The 21,320-nt window shown below is 48.2% G+C and overlaps 1 protein-coding gene across 1 annotated transcript in view; it reads left to right on the top strand.

Annotated features, from left to right (window-relative positions):
* Positions 1 to 21,320, top strand: part of LOC311247321 (uncharacterized protein) — a 163,589-nt gene that overhangs the window by 53,534 nt on the left and 88,735 nt on the right. Inside the window, 2 exon segments of the mRNA XM_084337678.1 lie at positions 1,907 to 6,263; positions 19,468 to 19,701. Of these exon segments, the coding sequence (XP_084193804.1) occupies positions 1,907 to 6,263; positions 19,468 to 19,701 (4,591 nt within the window).

Genomic DNA, 21,320 nt, shown 5'->3' with positions numbered 1-21,320 from the left:
ATCGCGATATCATTTAGAGGCCATATCGCCCAGCCCTAAGTGAAGGGTTAACCTGTAGTGTGGTAGTGAAAGGGTTAATGTCATTCATCCTCTCTAAGCCAGGCTGAAGTCACTCTCTGGCAGAAACTTCCATCTTCCACCATCTCTGGTCTCTTCATGCAAGAGAACAGACATATTTATATTTATAGCCAGCCCTCTAGTAGTCTAAACAGCACTGCTCCAGCTGAAGAGCTCCCCTCTCTTTCTGAAAGGGATGAAGCCTTGGTATTGTTGGTCTCTCTCTCGCTCTCGCTCTCGCTCTCGCTCTCGCTCTCTCGCTCTCTCTCCCTCCCTCTCTCTTTTGATTATTTACAACCGGGCTTGAGGATTGAACTGAGCTATTCCCTTTGAGTGTCACCCCCCCTATAGGATCGTCTCACACGAGGTCAGGTCACACTAAGGGAGAGGAGGGAAAACAGACTTGTTCACTTTGATGAAAATAGACAGCCCTCTGGTAACCGTAGAGGCTGAAGAGAGAGTGAAGAGTGCCCATTGTACATTCATAGCTGTTCATCCCTTGTTGTCCTCTCTATGAAGGCCCAGATGGCCTGACTGTGCACGTATTTATGTGTGTGTGTGTGTGTGTGTGTGTGTGTGTGTGTGTTAGGGCTGTCAACGGATATTCTACAGTCAAATAAATAAAAGAGCCAAAAAAAAATCATACATTAGAATTAGATTGTGAAAATTAATATTAGATTATGAAGGGGGAAAAAAAGCCCCGGCTGTCTTCCTCTCAACTTCCACCGTGGGTCTGAATGAGCTGCATGACGGACAGGAGACTGAAGAACGTGCCAGTAGTAACAACAACAACAACAACAACAACAACCGCATGCCGTGATGGCAGAGCGTTCAGAACCCAACTCGGCCACGGAGACAGTGATCTGCACTGTGAGCTCAATCTAAAAAGCCCTGTTTGGAAATACTTCAGATTTTTATCAATTTGTGGAACCTCGAGACCAATGTAAACTACGGCTGGCCTACCTTCTTTCATTCATTTGATCAGGCTCCCGAGAGGCCGCCCGTTCTCAATCTAACACCAATCTCTCCTCACACACAGAGAGAGAGATGACCTTGATCTTTAAGGTCATTTATTTTGTTTACATAGAATCAGAATCAAGAGGTTATTTGTCACATACATACCAGGGCATACAGTGAAATGTGGGTGGTCATGCCCGCATTGATTGTGCTAAATACAATAATAAAAATAGTGCGTAATAAATAATAGATATTCAAATGGTTTATTTTGAAAGAATAGTCTAATGTCATTTTAGACCAATTTTGACAGCCCATGTGTGTGTGTGACTGTACGTGTGTCATGTTGTTAATGACTGTAAATGTCAAAAACTCGACGACATCCCCATTCCACCACACACACACACACACACACAAACAAACAAACAAACAAACAAAAAACAAACACACAAACACACACCTGGTGCTTCTTTGCAGAGAAAGGAGTTAGGGCGCAAACTGTTGTCAAAACATTGCACCCTTATTTCACTGTGGAAAGACTTTGGGCAGAACATCCCATGGTGTTGACTTTCCCTAACAAATTACTACCCTCTCCTTCCATTTCAAAGCTCCATTAGTGCTCCATCTGGTTGAGTTTCAAAGAGCTCTCAACAACAGAAGTACTCTCTGTTTCATCTTCTCTCTCTCTCTTTCTCTCTTTCTCTGTTTCTCTCTCTCTGTTTCTCTCTCTCTCTATCTCTCTCTCTCTCTCTCTCTCTCTCTCTCTCTCTCTCTCTCTCTCTCTCTCTCCCACTCTGACATTTAATTGGCAGCATACTAGCTCTCATTACTTGTGTCTTTGTGACGTGTCCTATTGGCACCAGTGTAACACTCTCCTCTCCTGTTCTCCCCCCAGTTCCCTTACTGCGGCCTGCTGTTCCGTCACGAAGGCTGGCCCCTGTGTGTCCACGAGAAGGTAGTCGTCCAGCTGTCGCCTCTCGACCGACGCGTCCTACGCCCGGGGGACTTCTACCTGCAGGTGTCTCCGCCGCTGCCGCCGCCACAGCCTCTGCTCTCCTCCGGCGACAGGAGCGGCCCCGGCCCGGTGCCCCGCGTGGTGGTGCGCTGTCTGGCACCCGGGGCGCAGCATGTGGAGGAGCTGGAGGTGTCTGAGCTAGCCTACAGCTCCCTGTTCACCATGGCCTGGCTGGAGTCCGTCAACAGGGACCGGGCGGGGAGGGCGGCCCCCCGGCTGCAGCACTGTCTGCTGGCCGCCGACAACGACATCTTCCGGGTGCCCTGGGAGGACGTGGTGCACCCCCAGTTCCTCAACAGGCCCAAGGCCGCGGGCTCCTCCATGCCCGTCAGGGTGCCGGCGACGAGAGGGGAGGGCCCCCCCACGGGGAAGGAGAGGGAGTCCACCAACAAGGACAGGGGCGTGTTGATCGACGCGCCGGACGCCGGTCGTAGGGATAGGAGCCTTCCCTCTAAAGACGCCAGGCCCCTCCCGTCGCTGGGGAGAGCGAACTGGTCTAAGAGCATCGGCACGGCGTCGGACAGCAAGTCGAGCGACGGCTCGGACACAGAGGGGGAGTACGTGGAGCTAGAGGACATTTCTCTGCCGCGTTTCTCCCCTCAGAAAGGCTCTTTGACTCAGTCGATCAGCCTGAACTACAGGAACCTGCACAAACCGCGGACTACAAGCACACACCCCACCCCCACCACAGCCACACGCACACACCCCACCCCCACCACCACCACCACAGCCACACGCACACCCAACGCCACTCACACACCCAACGCCACTCACACACCCAACGCCACTCACACACCCAACGCCACTCACACACCCAACGCCACTCACACACCCAACGCCACTCACACACCCAATGCCACGCACACACCCAACGCCATGCACACACCCAACGCCACGCACACACCCAACGCCACTCACACACCCAACGCCACTCACACACCCAACGCCACTCACACACCCAACGCCACTCACACACCCAACGCCACTCACACACCCAACGCCACTCACACACCCAACGCCACTCACACTTCGCCCCCCGAGCCCCCTGTCAAAAGCAGCACTTGTTCCCAGGCCATGATATGCTCCATGCTCATCGAGGCCAACCTGAACGAGGACATATTCCGCTCGGTCGTCCTCACTCCCACCACCGCGACCAGCACCCCCGCAGCCAAAGAGGTCGCCCCCCGCAATGGGACAGAGTCGCAGACATTATGGGCCCGCCCCCCCGCCGTCGCCGTGGAAGGTACTACCCCTGTGGAAGGTACTACCCCCGTGGAAGGTACTACCCCCGCTGAGCATGTTGCACCGAGTGAATGTGACGAGGAGTCTGAGGACTTAGCGCGCGGCGCCACCACTGCTACGCGTGTCGCACGAACAGACGCTGCTGCGCCGGTCCACGCCGACTGCATGGAGAGAGGCGGCTCGTCTTTGAGTCAGAACACTAACACTGTGGAGGGATTAGAGGAGGTCGAGAGAGAGCCGGTGGAGCAGATGGAGGAGGAGACGGAAGGAATGAGGAATAGTAAAGTGACTGTTAGTGAAAATACAGAGCAGAGTGGTCTAGTTGTGACATCGGAGCAGAGCGGTCTGGTTGTGACATCAGAGCAGGGCGGTCTGGTTGTGACATCAGAGCAGGACGGTCTGGTTGTGACATCGGAGCAGGACGGTCTGGTTGTGACATCAGAGCAGGACGGTCTGGTTGTGACATCGGAGCAGGACGGTCTGGTTGTGACATCAGAGCAGGACGCTCTGGTTGTGACATCAGAGCAGGACGCTCTGGTTGTGACATCGGAGCAGGGCGGTCTGGTTGTGACATCGGAGCAGGGCGGTCTGGTTGTGACATCGGAGCAGGGCGGTCTGGTTGTGACATCGGAGCAGGGCGGTCTGGTTGTGACATCGGAGCAGGACGGTCTGGTTGTGACATCGGAGCAGGACGGTCTGGTTGTGACATCGGAGCAGGACGGTCTGGTTGTGACATCGGAGCAGGGCGGTCTGGTTGTGACATCAGAGCAGGGCGGTCTGGTTGTGACATCGGAGCAGGGCGGTCTGGTTGTGACATCAGAGCAGAGCGGTCTGGTTGTGACATCAGATCAGGGCGGTCTGGTTGTGACATCGGAGCAGGGCGGTCTGGTTGTGACATCAGAGCAGAGCGGTCTGGTTGTGACATCAGAGCAGGGCGGTCTGGTTGTGACATCAGAGCAGCCAGGTGGCGGTGAAACGCAGTCGGAACCGAGTGCCGCTGTGGATGAGGCCACTGCAAACGACGCACACACTTCACAGGACGTGATGGACCAAGCACTGAGCACACGCACACCACCCCACACACACTGTCCACCTGACACACACTGTCTGTCCGATACACACTCTCAGCACAAAACACATTCTCAGCCAGACACACACGCTGCCTCAGAACAGACTGACATAGCTGACCTAGCTAATCCAGTGGCCTCGGTAGCAGATAGCGGGCTAGCGGACACAGAGATCAATTGTGCTGACTTGCGGGACCGAGAGCCGGGGGAGGCAGAGGAGACGGTGGAGGTGGAGGTGGAGGAGGTGGTTCAGGTTACTGTCACACTGCAGCAGGGGGAGAAAAGCACAGAGGAGCTACTTACAGCGGGCAGAGGAGGAGAGAGGGGGGAGGAAGAGGGAGCAGGTGAGGAGGAGGAGCAAGGCACAGTGGTGGAGGACGGTGATGCGGCCCGAACCGGACCGTCTGACGTCACGCCCACCGCTCCCCCGACAGAAACCTCCGTACAGACGGATAAGCACACGGAAACACACACATACACACGAATGGATGTGATAACAGGAGGGCACGCAGAACGAGAGACAGACGCCCGCGCGGATATGTGCGCAGTCGACGCGAGAGACTCGCACACTGGCAAAGATGAATCCACCGGTTCTGGCCCGGCCACTCAGCTAGAGGGCACCGCTGCAGCGGGGGAACATGTGGAAGAGGAGACTCCAGAGCACAAGGAGGGAGAGGAGGAGGAGGTCAGGGAAGAGGAGGAGAAAGAACGGAAAGGTAGGGAGCCCCAGAAGGAGGAGGAGGGGAGGTCTGAAATCACACCACTGAGCGGTGAGACTGTGAGCGAAAGCGCTAGCAACACTGAGTTCAGTGGACCATCAGTACGGGATACACCCGTTTCTTCTGGCAGTCGTACAGAACAGCAGACACACTTACCTCAGCAGCAGACTACCCTCCCTGCTGTAGCACACATGTCCTCTGGGGCCCCCGGCACGCCAGAGACACGCACAGAGGACAGTAACACGCCAGAGACACGCACAGAGGACAGTAACACGCCAGAGACACGCACAGAGGACAGTAACACACCAGAGACACGCACAGAGGACAGTAACACACCAGAGACACACACAGAGGACAGTAACACCCCAGAGACACACACGGAGGACAGTAACACCCCAGAGACACACACGGAGGACAGTAACACGCCAGAGACACACACGGAGGACAGTAACACGCCAGAGACACACACAGAGGACAGTAACATGCCAGAGACACACACGGAGGACAGTAACACACCAGAGACACACACAGAGGACAGTAACACGCCAGAGACACACACAGAGGACAGTAACACGCCAGAGACACGCACAGAGGACAGTAACACCCCAGAGACACACACAGAGGACAGTAACACGCCAGAGACACACGCGGAGGACAGTAACACGCCAGAGACACGCACAGAGGACAGTAACACGCCAGAGACACGCACAGAGGACAGTAACACGCCAGAGACACGCACAGAGGACAGTAACACGCCAGAGACACACACGGAGGACAGTAACACGCCAGAGACACACACAGAGGACAGTAACACCCCAGAGACACACACAGAGGACAGTAACACGCCAGAGACACGCACAGAGGACAGTAACACGCCAGAGACACACACAGAGGACAGTAACACGCCAGAGACACACAATAAGGATCCCGTTGTGCCCCATATACACTCGGAGGGCCCCGCCACGCCCGCCACACAGTCCGAGGACCCTGTGGCATCACACACCGGCTCCCTGGAGGGCCCCGCCACACAGTCCGAGGACCCTGTGGCATCACACACCGGCTCCCTGGAGGGCCCCGCCACACAGTCCGAGGACCCTGTGGCATCACACACCGGCTCCCTGGAGGGCCCCGCCACACAGTCCGAGGACCCTGTGGCATCACACACCGGCTCCCTGGAGGGCCCCGCCACGAAGCTCCACACTGAAGAAGGTACACGTTCTGTTTTTTTTTTTTTTTTTTTTTTTTTTATAAACAAAAACAAATTCCTCCTCAATCTTCCCTTTTCTCCACTGCTTTTTATTTCCCAAACATTCACCTTTCCAGCTCCGTTTAATTCGCCGACCTCTCTAAATGACCAAATAACTTCCCCTCCACTTTCTTCTCTCATCCTCACCTCCTCCTCCTCCTCCTCCTCCTCATCCTCCTCCTCTCTCTCTGCCACCGCTTCTTCCAGTGACGACACACCACACACGTACCCCGTGTCACCTCACTCACCTTCACTCTTACGACTAACACCACAGACGCACAATCTCCCCTTCTTTGATGCGTGAGAGAGCCGTCTCGTCTGGTGTTGTATAGTTCCACTGCAAGACATTTTAAAGGGGGGGGGGGGGGGGTGACATCACACCTCTCCTCACCAGCCATGACATTGACTGTACTGTTTCAACCCGGTGCTCACAGCGGGGTGTGAAGGCTGTAAGCCGAAAAAGCGGTGTGTAGTAAATGTCACGGCGTAGGAAGCGAAGAGGGCGCGTCGTCTCCCGCCCCCCCCCCCCCCCCCCCCCCCCCGCCCCTCCAGTTTTAAATTCTTATTGGTTTCCACTTGCATATCCCATTCTGTTAGACCTGCTGTACTTTCTTTCTTAAACAAACACCATTAGTCAAGAGACCTCTTCCTGTCTCTCAACCTCGCTTTCCCCCGTGGCCGCACCAGACCTGCGCTTTTAATGCTCTCTGTGGCTTTATTTAAAGATGACAGCCATTAATGTGGCCCCCCTCCTAACCCGCTGATCAATTTACCATCTGACGTCCCCTGTACTCCACCGGGGGATGTGTGTGTGTGAGTGCATGTATGTGTGTGTCAATGTTTATGTGTGTCAGTTTCTAGGCCACTGTGAGGAGGAGACACCCTGGCATCACTCCCACCCCGACTGCCTTATAAACGGCACTTAGAGACAGACGAGGTCAGCAGACGGCAGGCCTCCAGGCCCCCGGGCTGATAGTTTTCTCTTCCCCACCTCCTCTGGAAGTCTCTGTACAGTAGAGAGGAAGGCAGTGGGGGGTGGACGTGGGGGGGGGGGGCCTTCCCACTCAGCTAGTGAGGGAGAGGGAATAACAGCGCTGTCACACAGGGCGGTTTTGAGATAATGTTGCCGTTACTAAGGTCTTTAATGGTCCGTGTGTAGGGTATCCTTCACCCGGCACCAGTAGCAGTCAGTGTGTGTGTGTGTGTGTAGTTAATGATGGATAGCTCTCTGCAGCTGGGTGGCCACTAGTGTGTTGTTTGCACACATACACAGGTCACAGTGCTACAGGGGCTCTAATGAGCAGGCAGCCTTTTATCTGATGCTTCTCTATCTTTCTCCTCCTTCTACGATTCCATTAAAATGTATATTTTTTTTAGTGGATAGTACACACTCCCATGGGTTCTGTTACTGTATATCTCCCTCCCAGGTCACGGTGGAATATAAATAACACAAACTTGGCCCGACAGCCAGAAGAATATCCAGGCTGTTTTCAAGGCAGTACGTGTCACTCTCTGGGGCTGTACTACAGTACGTTCCCTAGGCAGTACGGTGTCACTCTCTGGGGCTGTACAGTACGTTCCCTAGGCAGTACGGTGTCACTCTCTGGGGCTGTACTACAGTACGTTCCCTAGGCAGTACGGTGTCACTCTCAGGGGCTGTACTACAGTACGTTCCCTAGGCAGTACGGTGTCACTCTCTGGGGCTGTACTACAGTACGTTCCCTAGGCAGTACGGTGTCACTCTCTGGGGCTGTACAGTACGTTCCCTAGGCAGTACAGTGTCACTCTCTGGGGCTGTACAGTACGTTCCCTAGGCAGTATGTGTCACTCTCTGGGGCTGTACTACAGTACGTTCCCTAGGCAGTACAGTGTCACTCTCTGGGGCTGTACTACAGTACATTCCCTAGGCAGTACGGTGTCACTCTCAGGGGTTGTACAGTATGCTTTCAGATGGCTTGTGTTCATTTTCAAAAGAGCTACCGACACCTCAGTCGAAGTCGAGTAAGAAACCAGAACAAAGGCACAAGCATTGAAGTACAAGAGCCTGCTGTGTTCATTATAGAGAGGCAGCAGCATTTAAACCTATAGCTGCCCTCTGTGCATCTTAATGACAATACAGGCTGCTGTGATGAGAGGCATGATGACTGAACCAGACAGAGGTGGGTGTGTAGCGTAGATGTATATATATATACCGTAATTCCTCTAATAGTAACCGGGTCTCAAATACAAGCCGGGTCTCTATTAATGGCCGGGTGCGCTCTTGAGCTAAGCAATTATAAGCCGGCCTCCTAATACAAGCCGGGTTACTAATATACTGAGCTGCATACTGAGCTAGTTACTTGATAGCCATGAAGTGCTTTGAGAAGCTAGTGAAGGGCTACATCTGTTCCTCCCTCCCCATCAACCTGGACCCTCTGCAATTTGCATATCGCCCCAACAGGTCCACGGAGGACGCCATAGCCCATGTGCTGCACACAGCAGCATCACATCTGGACAAGAGGAAGGGGAACTATGTGAGAATGCTGTTCATCGACTACAGCTCAGCATTCAATACCATAGTCCCCTCCAAACTCATAGCCAAGCTCAGGGACCTGGGCTTGAACTATGACCTGTGCCAGTGGGTCCTGGACTTCCTGACGGGCAGACCCCAGGTGGTAAGAGCCGGCAACTGCACCTCCTCATCCATCACGCTCAACATAGGGGCCCCCCAGGGCTGTGTTCTGAGCCCCCTCCTCTACTCCCTGTACACACATGACTGCGTAGCACAGCGGAACAACAACACCATCATCAAATTTGCTGATGACACAGTAGTGGTGGGCCTGATCTCTGCCAACGACGAAAGGGCCTACCTGGAAGAGGTAGAGAACCTGTCACAGTGGTGTCAGGAGAACTGCCTCTCCCTGAACGTCAGCAAAACAAAAGAGATGATTGTGGACTTCAGGAGGTCGGGGGTCAAGGACTACAGCCCCCTCAGCATCGACGGGGCACCAGTTGAGAGAGTGAACAGTTTCAAGTACCTCGGAGCCCACATATCCGAGGACTTGACATGGACCACACACATTGACAGTGTTGTGAAGAAGGCACGACAACGCCTCTACTTCCTCAGGCGCCTAAGGAAGTTCCAAGTCAGTCAGAAGATCCTTAGGAACTTCTACTCATGTACAATAGAGAGCATCCTGACCGGCAACATCACCTCCTGGTTTGGGAATAGCACTGCACAAGACCGTAGCAGACTACAAAGAGTGACACGTTCAGCTGAACGCACAATTAGAGGGGGGCTTCCCACCCTCCAGAACATTTACAACAAGCGGTGCAAGGGGAAGGCTAAGAGAATTATTAAGGACTCGAGCCACCCGAACAACTGCCTCTTTGAACTGCTGCCGTCAGGCAAGCGATACCGGAGTCTTATGGCGAGCACAGAAAGACTCAGAAGGAGCTTCTATCCCCAGGCCATCAGGCTGCTAAACGAACAATAATCGCTAAACGAACAATAATCACTATGCAACAACCATCAAATGCACACAGCACACACACCCACACGCACACACACACTCACTCAAACAAACAACACACTGCAGCACCCACTCTCCACACTTTAGATCACACAAACACACTTACATTTTATATTTATTGATAAAGGATTTGCACTACAACTCGTACACCTACTGTGAATTGTACCTAAACTGCACCTCGTCCATTTATGCCTTGCACTATATAGTATTGTATATTAGTACACTGCACAGTATTGTATATTGTATGGTAACTACGTCTACGAACATTGTACATATGTCTAAACTGAACACTGTGACCTCTTTTTTTTCTTCTAATTTTTACTATGTTTTTATTTCATACTTATCTTGTCATGCACAGTCTCTGGAGCGCAACAGTAAGAAGCATTTTGTACAAAAGTATTCTGTACTTCTGTATGACAACTATTAAAGAAACTTGATTTCACTTTGAAAACGTTGAAATGACCAGTGACCACCTGTAATTGCACTGTTTACTATTTCATACAGTACTTGGTTTCAATAGGTTCAAACTGACACAAAATGTTGATTTATTCATTATGATCCGTTTGAAAATTTGAAAATATAGGCCTCCCTCTTATACAGGCCTCCTCCTAATACAAGCCTGGTACCCGCTACAGTTGAAACAAATACAAGCCGGGGTTACTATTAGAGGAATTACGGTATATATATATATATATATATATATATATATATATATATATATATATATATATCAGCGTTTCCGTTAGAACATATTCGTGCCGGTCTGGGTGTCCTGCAAGATTTCTATCCCCGGACATATTCCTGAAATTCCGGTCAGAGTTTTAAACAGCAGTCTGTTATAATCACATTTTTATGAGCTAACGAATTCCGTTATATTGGACATTTGTATTAATTACATCAAGCGAAGAATGAGAAATTGATTTGCAGAATCAAATTACTATCTCTCGCCTCTCAAGTTAGTGCGATACGCTACCAGCATCAAGCTCCCGCCCCGCAGGCTTGCACTGCAGCAGCTGTCGCACGCACCCCCAAATGAATCTCGAGTCGACATTGCTTCACCTCGTTGTATCAGACACGTCACACATATCATAATGTTCAACTTCACACACAGCAAACTGTAGTTGATCATCACATTGCCTCGTTTGCTAGCTCGTCGGCACATGCAGAGAGGACGAGCCACATGCTCGTAATGCGTTTGTTGATTTCATTATAGCCTACATTTAGTTATAATCAATTATATGCATTACTATGTGACACGGCAGTCAACCAACAGTTGCATATGATTAAAAAATGTCAACACTTACTCAGCCCGTCTCTCGTTCTGCCTATCCGTTTTGTACATGCGAGGCTGCGAGAACAGCGGGTCATCTGGTTGGTTCGACTTTGATAGATCCCCATTGCATTGGAACAGGTGGACGTCTGCGAGGCTCGCAACGGTAGCAGCAGACTGGGGATGCTCTTTGTGGTTCAATCAATAAAGTGTACTTTGTGTACGTTCAACCAATGTTATCTCTCGTACATCATAGACGCTAGACTACTAGACTATAATGTCGTACCTCAGCCAGGAGAATTTAACTTTCCACTCGGGCCGCCGCCTGAACGCTCGACATTTGTTTATTTTCCGCGGGAGCATCGGCGGTCTCTGTGACTTCAGAAGACTCATCTTCGTTGTTAATGTCATTATTATTAGACCTGCTTGTGCTTGGTTTCATGAAATATTTGTTAAGTTTAGCTTGTTTGGCCATCTCTCTCTCTCGCTCGTATAATAGCTGTTTGTCGTTATGGTGGCTGGCCAGACAGGCTCAAAAAAAGAAAAAAAAATATTCACATCTGAGCGGCGCCATCCGCGCTTTATTAGAGCGAAGCACAATGAAACAAATGTAATGATTTGTTCATCGCATAGGCTATTTAATTTTAGCCTATTTTAATACAATTCAAATAATAAAATTGTGCTTAGAGGAATTATTTTCACCGGACATTATGACCGGAGACATTTAAATATTCGGACTTCAACATATTTTGCCGGTCAAATACCGGTAATTACCGGCTAACGGAAACGCTGATATATATATATAATGTATGTATTGCCGATGTTGACAACGGTTTCTGTTCAGGACATAATTTGCAGATTTAAAAAGTAATAATAATATTGTGATAATATTGTATAATTTGAGGCGCCTCTGTTCATTCCTACCTGTAGTGTAGTGTCGGGTTACACTGGATGAGAGCGAGAGGCAGAGAGGTTCCAGTGACCACTGTAACAGCACATGTCAGGACAAGCATGGGTATGCACTATGCAGCAAAGCATGTGTGTGTGTGTGTGTGTGTATGTGTGTGTGTGTGTGTGAGTCATCAGTTGAGTCAGTTGTGTGATCGGGAAGGTTTGCTATGAGCTCTCTGCTCTCAGCACTCTCCCCCCTGACCCATTGGCCCCTGCACTAATGAGCAGGAAACCCCATCAGCTGATGGTGGCACCCCTAAGGATCACTGCTTTGACAAAAGGCTGTATTATCCTAATGACTGCCCCCAAGCATTTTTAAGATGCATATTGAATCAGTTAAGGACCAGTCTGGTCATGCTGTCTAGTTCCTACCACTATTTGGCTTGATTTGGATGAGCCCCTGTTGTAGAGTTGAGTTCCTTTATGAGGGTTAGACAGCCTCCCACCTAGACTGCTGCAGGCGATAGTCCTAGCCCTCCCCCTGGACTACTGTGTTAACTAGATGGTCATAGACGTGCCAAAATCACTACTGCTCACACTTGTATGATGGATGTAGAGGGTGTCAATCTATGGTGAAATAACATACCTCAACCTCAACCTAACCTCTTCTCTCGACCATATATGCTCTTATCTTGAGTAAGAAATCATACATAACCCTAACCTCTTCTCTTCACCATATAGGCTCTTATCTTGAGTAAGATAACATACATAACCCTAACCTCTTCTCTCGACCATGGGCTCTTATCTTGAGTAAGATAACATACCTAACCCTAACCTCTTCTCTCGACCATGGGCTCTTATCTTGAGTAAGATAACATACCTAACCCTAACCTCTTCTCTCGACCATGGGCTCTTATCTTGAGTAAGATAACATACCTAACCCTAACCTCTTCTCTCGACCATGGGCTCTTATCTTGAGTAACATAACATACCTCAACCTAACCTCTTCTCTTCACCATATAGGCTCTTATCTTGAGTAACATAACATACCTCAACCTAACTTCTTCTCTCGACCATGGGCTCTTATCTTGAGTAACATAACATACCTCAACCTAACTTCTTCTCGCGACCATGGGCTCTTATCTTGAGTAAGATAACATACCTAACCCTAACCTCTTCTCTCGACCATGGGCTCTTATCTTGAGTAACATAACATACCTCAACTAGGGCTGGGCGATTGATTGATATTATCGATAATTCGAATTAATGATTTGGGATGATTTTGAAAAACTAAAATCAATTTTCAAAGAAAAATTATATATATATTTTTTTTTTTCTTTTCAAGAGTCACCTTTTATTTTACAAAAAGTGATGTTTGGTGAAAGTTAGATTTGCACTTTATTACTCCCAATAGGGAAATTCATTCTTGTTTGATGATCAAGAGGCACCTTTTATTTGTTTTAAGTGAAGTTTGGTGAAAAAGCAGGTTATTGCACTATTAATCCCAATAGGGACATTCATCTTTGTTTGATCAAGAGTAACCTTTTATATTTTATATTTTATATATATATATATATATATATATATATATATATATATATATATATATATATATATATATATACACACACATTATTATAAAAATATTTGTAAGTGAAGATTGGTGAAAGTTAGGTTTGCACTTCAATCCCAATAGGGACATTCATCTTGGTTTGATACTTTGTTTGTGTCAAATAAAAACATTTTTTTTTAGCTCCCAAGAGAAGAAAATCGATAAAAATCGTATATATGTTTTAAAAGAAAAATCTGGGATTTTATTTTTAGGCCATATCGCCCAGCCCTAACCTCAACCTAACCCTAACCTCTTCTCTGCACCATGGGCTCTTATCTCTGCTCAAAGAACATACATCAATCAGGGCTGTACGCTAAGCTTTTTCACTAGTGGCACACCTGCCTTGAAATTTAGGGGCAACGAATATTTTTTTGGGTAAATCTTTTAGAGATGTTCCGATTTTTTCCTTCCCGATCCGATTCCGATACCTTAGCTTTGGGTATCGGCCGATACCGATACTGATCCGATACCAGTGCATACATAAAAAAAAAATATATATATATATATATATATATATATATATATATAAATTATACTTAATTTTTTTTACAGATACTGTTTTATACTGTTTTTTAGTAATAACTAGAAAGTAATGGTATTTATTCAACAACAGGTGATTGTATAGATTAGTATTAGTATCATTAATCAATGAGTATGGGGCTGCGGCACTGCAGATATACCCTACTCCAATGATCCGCACGGACGTTAGACAGTGGTGCACTCGCTACCCAGTATGTTAGTTAGTAGCTAGTATTACAGTTTATGTTGTGATTTTCGATGCAAAATAAATATTCAACATTCTCTTTTGAGACTCCGCCTCAGACTCTTATCCTTTGGCACTTGGAACTTGCTGTACTTTGCTTGCAGGTCTGCAGCCATTATTGCTGGATTATGAATAGCACCAACTTTAGCCACGGTAACTGTAACTGAGGGGTACAATTCCCTGACTGTATTACTAGATATGATACTTACTACCACTACCTTTGTACTTAATATTCGGCCACCCAGTACTCGGCATAAATATATTATGATGAACACTGTCACGTAGATGAAACGGATCCAACACAAATGTACGAATTAGAAATAGGTCTTTATTTCTACACAGCGATGGTGTGTAGAGCAAGCACTTAATCAAATCAATCACATTTATGAATGGGAATTAGTATGCACTTTTATGGCAAGAGTATTCGTCGGTATATCAATAGAGAATGTCCAATCTCTGAAGGCGCAGGTGGTACATATACGACCTGGAATAGTTAAGGAATAACAGCAATGATACTTTAATGATTATAGACTGGATACACTAGGGGGGGTTAATCCGGTCGCTTGTAAGCCGACAGGAGTAGGAAGGGGGGGGGGGGGGTAGAGTCCGGCTGCCTCATCCGGCCAAGGGTATCCCAGGTGAACCCACTGTAGTGCCGTTCAATGCGCCGGCGATCCTTGGACCACAGATGAAAGCAGGTGGACTCTCTGTGAGCCGGCGTCCTCCGGTCCACGGAGGAGAGACGTGAGGCGACCTCGTCTTGCAGAGCGTCTCCTCACCTTGCGTCCTCTCCAGGGGGGGGGGTTCCAACACACGGCAGTGTCGGGGGTCTTTATCCATGGAATAATCAACGTATACAAAGCATAATCCGTGCCTGGGAAGGCGGGCTGTCGTCGGTAGAATAATCCGGTATACAGGTCCACTCGCTCGTCGGCTCTGGGGCTCCTCGGGTGCAATCTCACATGGGATCGATCATCCTGGCTAAGCAGCCAGTTCTCTGCCCGAAACGATGGGGTGCTGACTACGGTAGTATTCTCACCGCACGAAGCACTATATATTAACAGACTATTATTAGCTTAATAGACTACGTCCAACTCGACGATATAGTGCCAAATATGACTATTCAAATATTAATATACACGATGTCTCAATACCGATGGTAGGCCGAACTTGGCCTTACTCCCACACGTGGCGTCGCGGGGAGGCTTTACGTCTGTCACTCTATTGGAGGGTAAGAAACTGGACTGAAAAGGAAGTCCTACTTTAGTAGCGCAGTATATATACGCACTATGAACAAATAGTCCCATTAGTGGTGCGGTAGCCAGATTCCTACGCGGAACTAGGACTTGTTCGTACATGTTGAGCGGTACGTTTGAACTGGGTCTGGGGGGTATGGCAGCCTGGCACCAAGGTCTCGACCAATAGTAGAATGGAGACTATTATGGGATGTTCAGTAGGCTAGAATGGATATTCAATGCATATTGTACAAGGAATATACAAGGGATATCAGGGAATATTAGAGAATATACAAATACAATTAAATATATATAATAAATATATATATTCGGTTTAATCTGGCCCTTCACAACAGTAACGTTATCAAGCTAAGCTAGCTGACCTAGCTCGTCTTCCCCGCATTGACATTTGATAACGTTAGTCAGCTAACGCTAGTCAGTAGCTACTTGACTTAAATACAATTCACCGTGGGTGCATTATTGTTGATAGGCGGACAGTGTCAGGTCCTGGAGAAAGGACAGGCGATCATCTGATTTGATGTAACGTTAAAGCGGATGTTGTTCCAACTAGCTAGCTTTTCAGCTAATGCTATAATAACACCAGCAAGCAAAACACATCCCGTCCGAGCTCCCCGTCACACCGCTCTGTCGGGACAATGGAATTAATGGATTAATTTAGGAGTGAAATGCGAATGAAGGGTTGAAATCACTACTCACAAGGTTGCCCCCAAATATAATTTTCCACTCGCACGGGCCAAATTAAGGGGCAATTTGCGATCATCTCGTCGCAGTGTACAGCCCTGACATCAACCTCTCCAAACCCATTGGAGTGCCCCTCAAATCACCCTGTTAAAATATATACATCTCAGCCCTGTTAAGCCTGTGTAGGATTTAGCACTGTTTTCTTCTTGGGGAAAGAGAGAGAGCGAGAAAGAGAAAGAGAGAGAAAGAAAGAAAGAAACAGTGGACTCCCCAAAGCAGCGTCTGTGTTTGATCTGACATGAGCAGGCCAGTGTTAATGTGTGGAGCAGGGCTTTTACTGCTCTCTGTGGACCGGCTCCTAGGCTTCATGCACACACACACACTGTATTGCTGTTTGTCTGTCTCCTTAGTTCATCATGTTGTCAGCTAACCTCGGGGTGGGTGCGTGGGTGGTGTGTGTGTGTGTGTGTGTGTGTGTGTGTGTGTGTGTGTGTGTGTGTGTGTGTGTGTGCGTGCGCGCACTGGGCGGGGGGGGGGTCCGTGCTAGTCTGCAAGAGTACTAGCTGGTACATGATAACAAATCTGTGTTACACCTCTCTCTGTGTATGTCTCTCTAGTCTCTATCTCTGTCTGTCTCTCTCTCTGTTTCTCTCTCTGTCTCTCTCATACTGGTGTGCTATATTTCTATATTTCAGAAGTACATGTGAGCTTAGTCCTGGCTAAACTTGTAGGAATGCAGCAGGAGTGTGTTGGGTTCATTCCTCGTGTTATTATGACGAAGAGAGAAGGAAGAGGAAGAGTTTGGTACACCTGTTAAACATTAATGTGTGTGTGTGTGTGTCTAAGATAGCGTTTATTTGTGTTCACTTGTCGAGTTGCCGTTAGATCTTTGGCACAGCGGACATTATTTTGTGTCTTGGCCAGTGAAGCCGCTTCAGGAACACCTGTGCTTGAGTTTAATTGAATTGAATATAACTTTATTGTCCATAAACTAGGTGGAAAATTGTCTTCGGCTCAACAAACAGAAAACGTAGCCAGAAGGCAACTAGCAGGGCATAAACCACAAACAGGCTTAGACAGGAAGGTTACACATTAGAAACACATACAAAAAAACGTTCATGTCTGTGGCAGTGGCTTCCGTTTTGTTGCTCACTTTGCAGAATTAAGGACGGCAGGACGCTAATGGCATTTGGAATGAAGGACTTCTTGAATATATTCCTAGTTGCCAGGGGGACTCTATAGCGCCTCCCAGAGCTCAAGAGCTCATACTGGCTGAATAAAGGATGGGCGAGCTGCCAAGATACCCCTCGCCTTCTTCCTTGTTCTTTCTGTGAGGAGTACAGTCAAGGGCTTTTGGGGTTTGCCCACTATCTTGCTGGCCATTGACACAATGCAAGAGAGTTTCCCTCTCAATAAGGGTTTTGTACACCAGCTCTAAAAAGCGGCTGACTGACACCGAAGCCCTGGAGACTTCTCAGAAGATATAGTCGCTGTGAACATTTCTTGAAAACATACTTCAGAGAAGCTCACCTGACAATCTAAGACTGTACCAAGAAGATATTTTAATGTATTCACAGTTTCAACATGTTGGCCATCGAGTGAAACTGGCTCGGTTTCCAGATCTCGCTTGGTACACATGATTAGTTCTTTGGTCTTAGCCACATTGAATTTCCAGCTGGCTAATGTCACACCACAATTCAAGAGCCTTAGTGTTGGCCAGGTAGACAGCTTTACTAGAGCCTTAGTGTGGGCCAGGTAGCCTTAGTGTGGGCCAGGTAGACAGCTTTACTAGAGCCTTAGTGTGGGCCAGGTAGCCTTAGTGTGGGCCAGGTAGACAGCTTTACTAGAGCCTTAGTGTGGGCCAGGTAGCCTTAGTGTGGGCCAGGTAGACAGCTTTACTAGAGCCTTAGTGTGGGCCAGGTAGCCTTAGTGTGGGCCAGGTAGACAGCTTTACTAGAGCCTTAGTGTGGGCCAGGTAGCCTTAGTGTGGGCCAGGTAGCCTTAGTGTGGGCCAGGTAGACAGCTTTACTAGAGCCTTAGTGTGGGCCAGGTAGCCTTAGTGTGGGCCAGGTAGACAGCTTTACCAGAGCCTTAGTGTTTTTAGGGGGAAAGACAGAAGCCTGTGGGCAGCCTGTGCTGACAGGGAGCATATCTGAAACGCTCCCACTGACAGAGACCCTCTGTGGGCGGCAAGAGAGAACAGCTCTGATCCAGAGAGTTAGCCCCTTGTTGACACCGAGATTAGCTAGCCTTTCCAGGAGGATATAGAATAGAAATCCTTTAATAATCCAGAGGGAAATTCGGCACTACAGATCGATAGGAGGACTAAAATAAGAATAATGCGCGTTTTGACCCGTTCAGTTTGTTGTCGATGTGGACTCCGAGGTATTTGTACTTAGTCCTCAACCGTGTCCACATCGACCCCCCTGATGGAAACGGGGGTCACAGGTGCACAGCCAGTTCCCTGTGTACCTTCATTGAATTGAACGCAGAGCTCAAATCCACAAATAAAATCCTAGCATAGCTTTTAGGCTGCGTGAGATGTTTAGTTACTGTGTTGAGCAGAGTCAGCAGCACGGCATCTTCCTCTCTTTGCTCCTGTAGGCAAACTGCAGTGGATCTAACATACTGGAGTGGCCACAGTGGTGGACAAGTCATTGGCCAGGACTCTCTCCATGGTTTTACACAGATGTTTTACATTACATTATTGTCATTGTTTTCCTGAGGGGCGGTCTGCACACCGCTTTATAGCATCGGGGAGGTTGCCCGTAGCAGCGGTCAAGTGTCCGAGTCAGACAGTCGACATATATTTCTGGAGGGTAGGCAGGCAGGCAACAAACTGTAGTTTGGTGAATATGTTTGTGTGTTGAATGTGTGTGTGTGTGTGTGTGTGTGTGTGTGTGTGTGTGTGTGTGTGTGTGTGTGTGTGTGTGCGCGCGTGCACGAGTGTGTGAATGTGTGTGCAGCAAGTTGTGTGTTTTATAGTACTATATACTTGTGTGTTCCACCAGTCATTCAGTGTGTGTGTGTGTGTGTGTGCGCGCGTGCACGAGTGTGTGAATGTGTGTGCAGCAAGTTGTGTGTTTTATAGTACTATATACTTGTGTGTTCCACCAGTCATTCAGTGTGTGTGTGTGTGTGTGTGTGTGTGTGTGTGTGTGTGTGTCTCTCCGCTCCACCAGCTCCAACAGCGGCAGAGCCTGCTTCAGCCCCAGCAGACGAACCGCAGGAGTCCCAGTCACCACCAGCGGCTTCTCCCCAGCGGAACCCAGTGGCTCCCAGCTCCTCCCAGGCTCCCCGGGCCTCCCCGCGTCTGCCCTCCCCATCCCCGGCCCCCTGCAGGAGCCAGCCCCTGCTCACAGAGGCCCATAACATCAACGCTGCCGTGCTCGGCTCTGGAGTGCTCTGTCTGCCTGGTGAGGAGGAGCGCAACGTGACTAAACATTAAAACTGACTGAGAACGCGCTTTGGCCGCTTCCACAGACCTGAACCAAGCCCAGGCATAGGCATAGTTTAAGACATGTCTTGTACTTTAGAGGATTAACTCAATCAACGCCAGGGGGGGGCGCTAGAACGCCATCGCTTTGATCAATGGGGAGACTGCGAAATTTGCGAGTGCTTAAAATATATCTTAAATTATAGCTATGGGTCTAATACACCCGTCGATTGTCAGTGAGTTGCTTCCAGTCAACATGCACAAAACAGATTGTTTTTTCATCCGTACATTTCCGTTTTATACCGTTTTGGTGATTCTTAGTAATCCCAGGAAAAGACGCGATAATAGTGTTTTAGTGGAATACACTAAACACGTTGTCATTTTTCACCTGATTATTGAATCTTCCTGAAATCAACCCTAGATTAGCATTATTATGTCTCCTCGTGCATACATGAAATGGCCCTCGTAGTGGGGCACTCGCCCTTTTGCGAGCTCAGACCCATTCCCAATGATAACATCAGGCTGGATGTTTTCTCGTGATTGGCGCTGAACGGTTGGCGAGTTAACCCGACTTTTCTCGTGACTGGCGCTGAATGAGTTAATAATAATACAACTTTATTTGTATAGCACTAGGGCTGACCCCTATTAGTCGATTAGTCGACTAATCGGTCGAAAGGAGCCGTAGTCGACTGCCAACCTCTTAGTCGAATACAAAAAAAAATATTATAAATTTGTAAAAAAATATCTATATTTTTTTTATCATTATTTCCAAAAGAAAAGAGGCCTAGAAGTGTGGCTAACGCTAATGGCACGCATACCAGAGGCTAACTGCCTACGAAAACAGGCACAGAGGCACTGAAAGAGGATTTTACCCACCTAATGAACACACTAGACTAGACAAATATCAAGATGTATCCATCAGTGGACCAATTGCATGCTTTTGCAGAGGACAAGAAGCATTCAGTCGACTCCTTCAGACATTAAGCACCCCCCACAGCCCAAATGGAATAATTTTTTTTTTTAATATATTATACTTAAAAAAAAATTATTATTATTAGTAGTCAACCAATAGTCGACTAACGGCTAATTTTGGCCTATCATAGTCGACCATCCAAATCCTGTAGTTGATCACCAGGTATGTTTGATTAACGTAGAATAATTCATATATATATATGCGCGCACTGACAGTCGGCTAATTGACATTTCCTGTGAAAAAAATAAAATCCTCTCCGTCCCGTTTTGCGTCCCAAAAAAGATTTCTGTTCGTCCCAAATCAATATTTGATCGTCCCCGGGACGACGGGACATCGTTTGTCTCGAGCCCTGCTTCCCTCCTGTTTGATACCCACTTTGACCCTTCGAACCTCCCACTCAGGGCAAACCTCCCTCTCAGGGCGCAGTTCTAGGCCTGGGTCCTACACAGTTTTAAAGCCCGACAGTCTTTCTTTTTTGATACCCACACAGTTTAATATTTACATTTTTAAATGAATGGCAGATGAGGGACTTTGAACTGATAGTCATAGGACTTTGTTTACTAATCCAATCTGTAATATTATGTTTCCGTCCGTATTGTCATTCTGCAAGCGATTGTAGTCATGCA

This window comes from Notolepis coatsorum, assembly GCF_963971535.1.
Source record: "Notolepis coatsorum genome assembly, chromosome: 20".
NCBI lineage: Eukaryota > Metazoa > Chordata > Actinopteri > Aulopiformes > Paralepididae > Notolepis > Notolepis coatsorum.
Note: the sequence above shows the minus strand (reverse complement) of the source record. Positions and strands in the feature narration are given on the sequence as shown.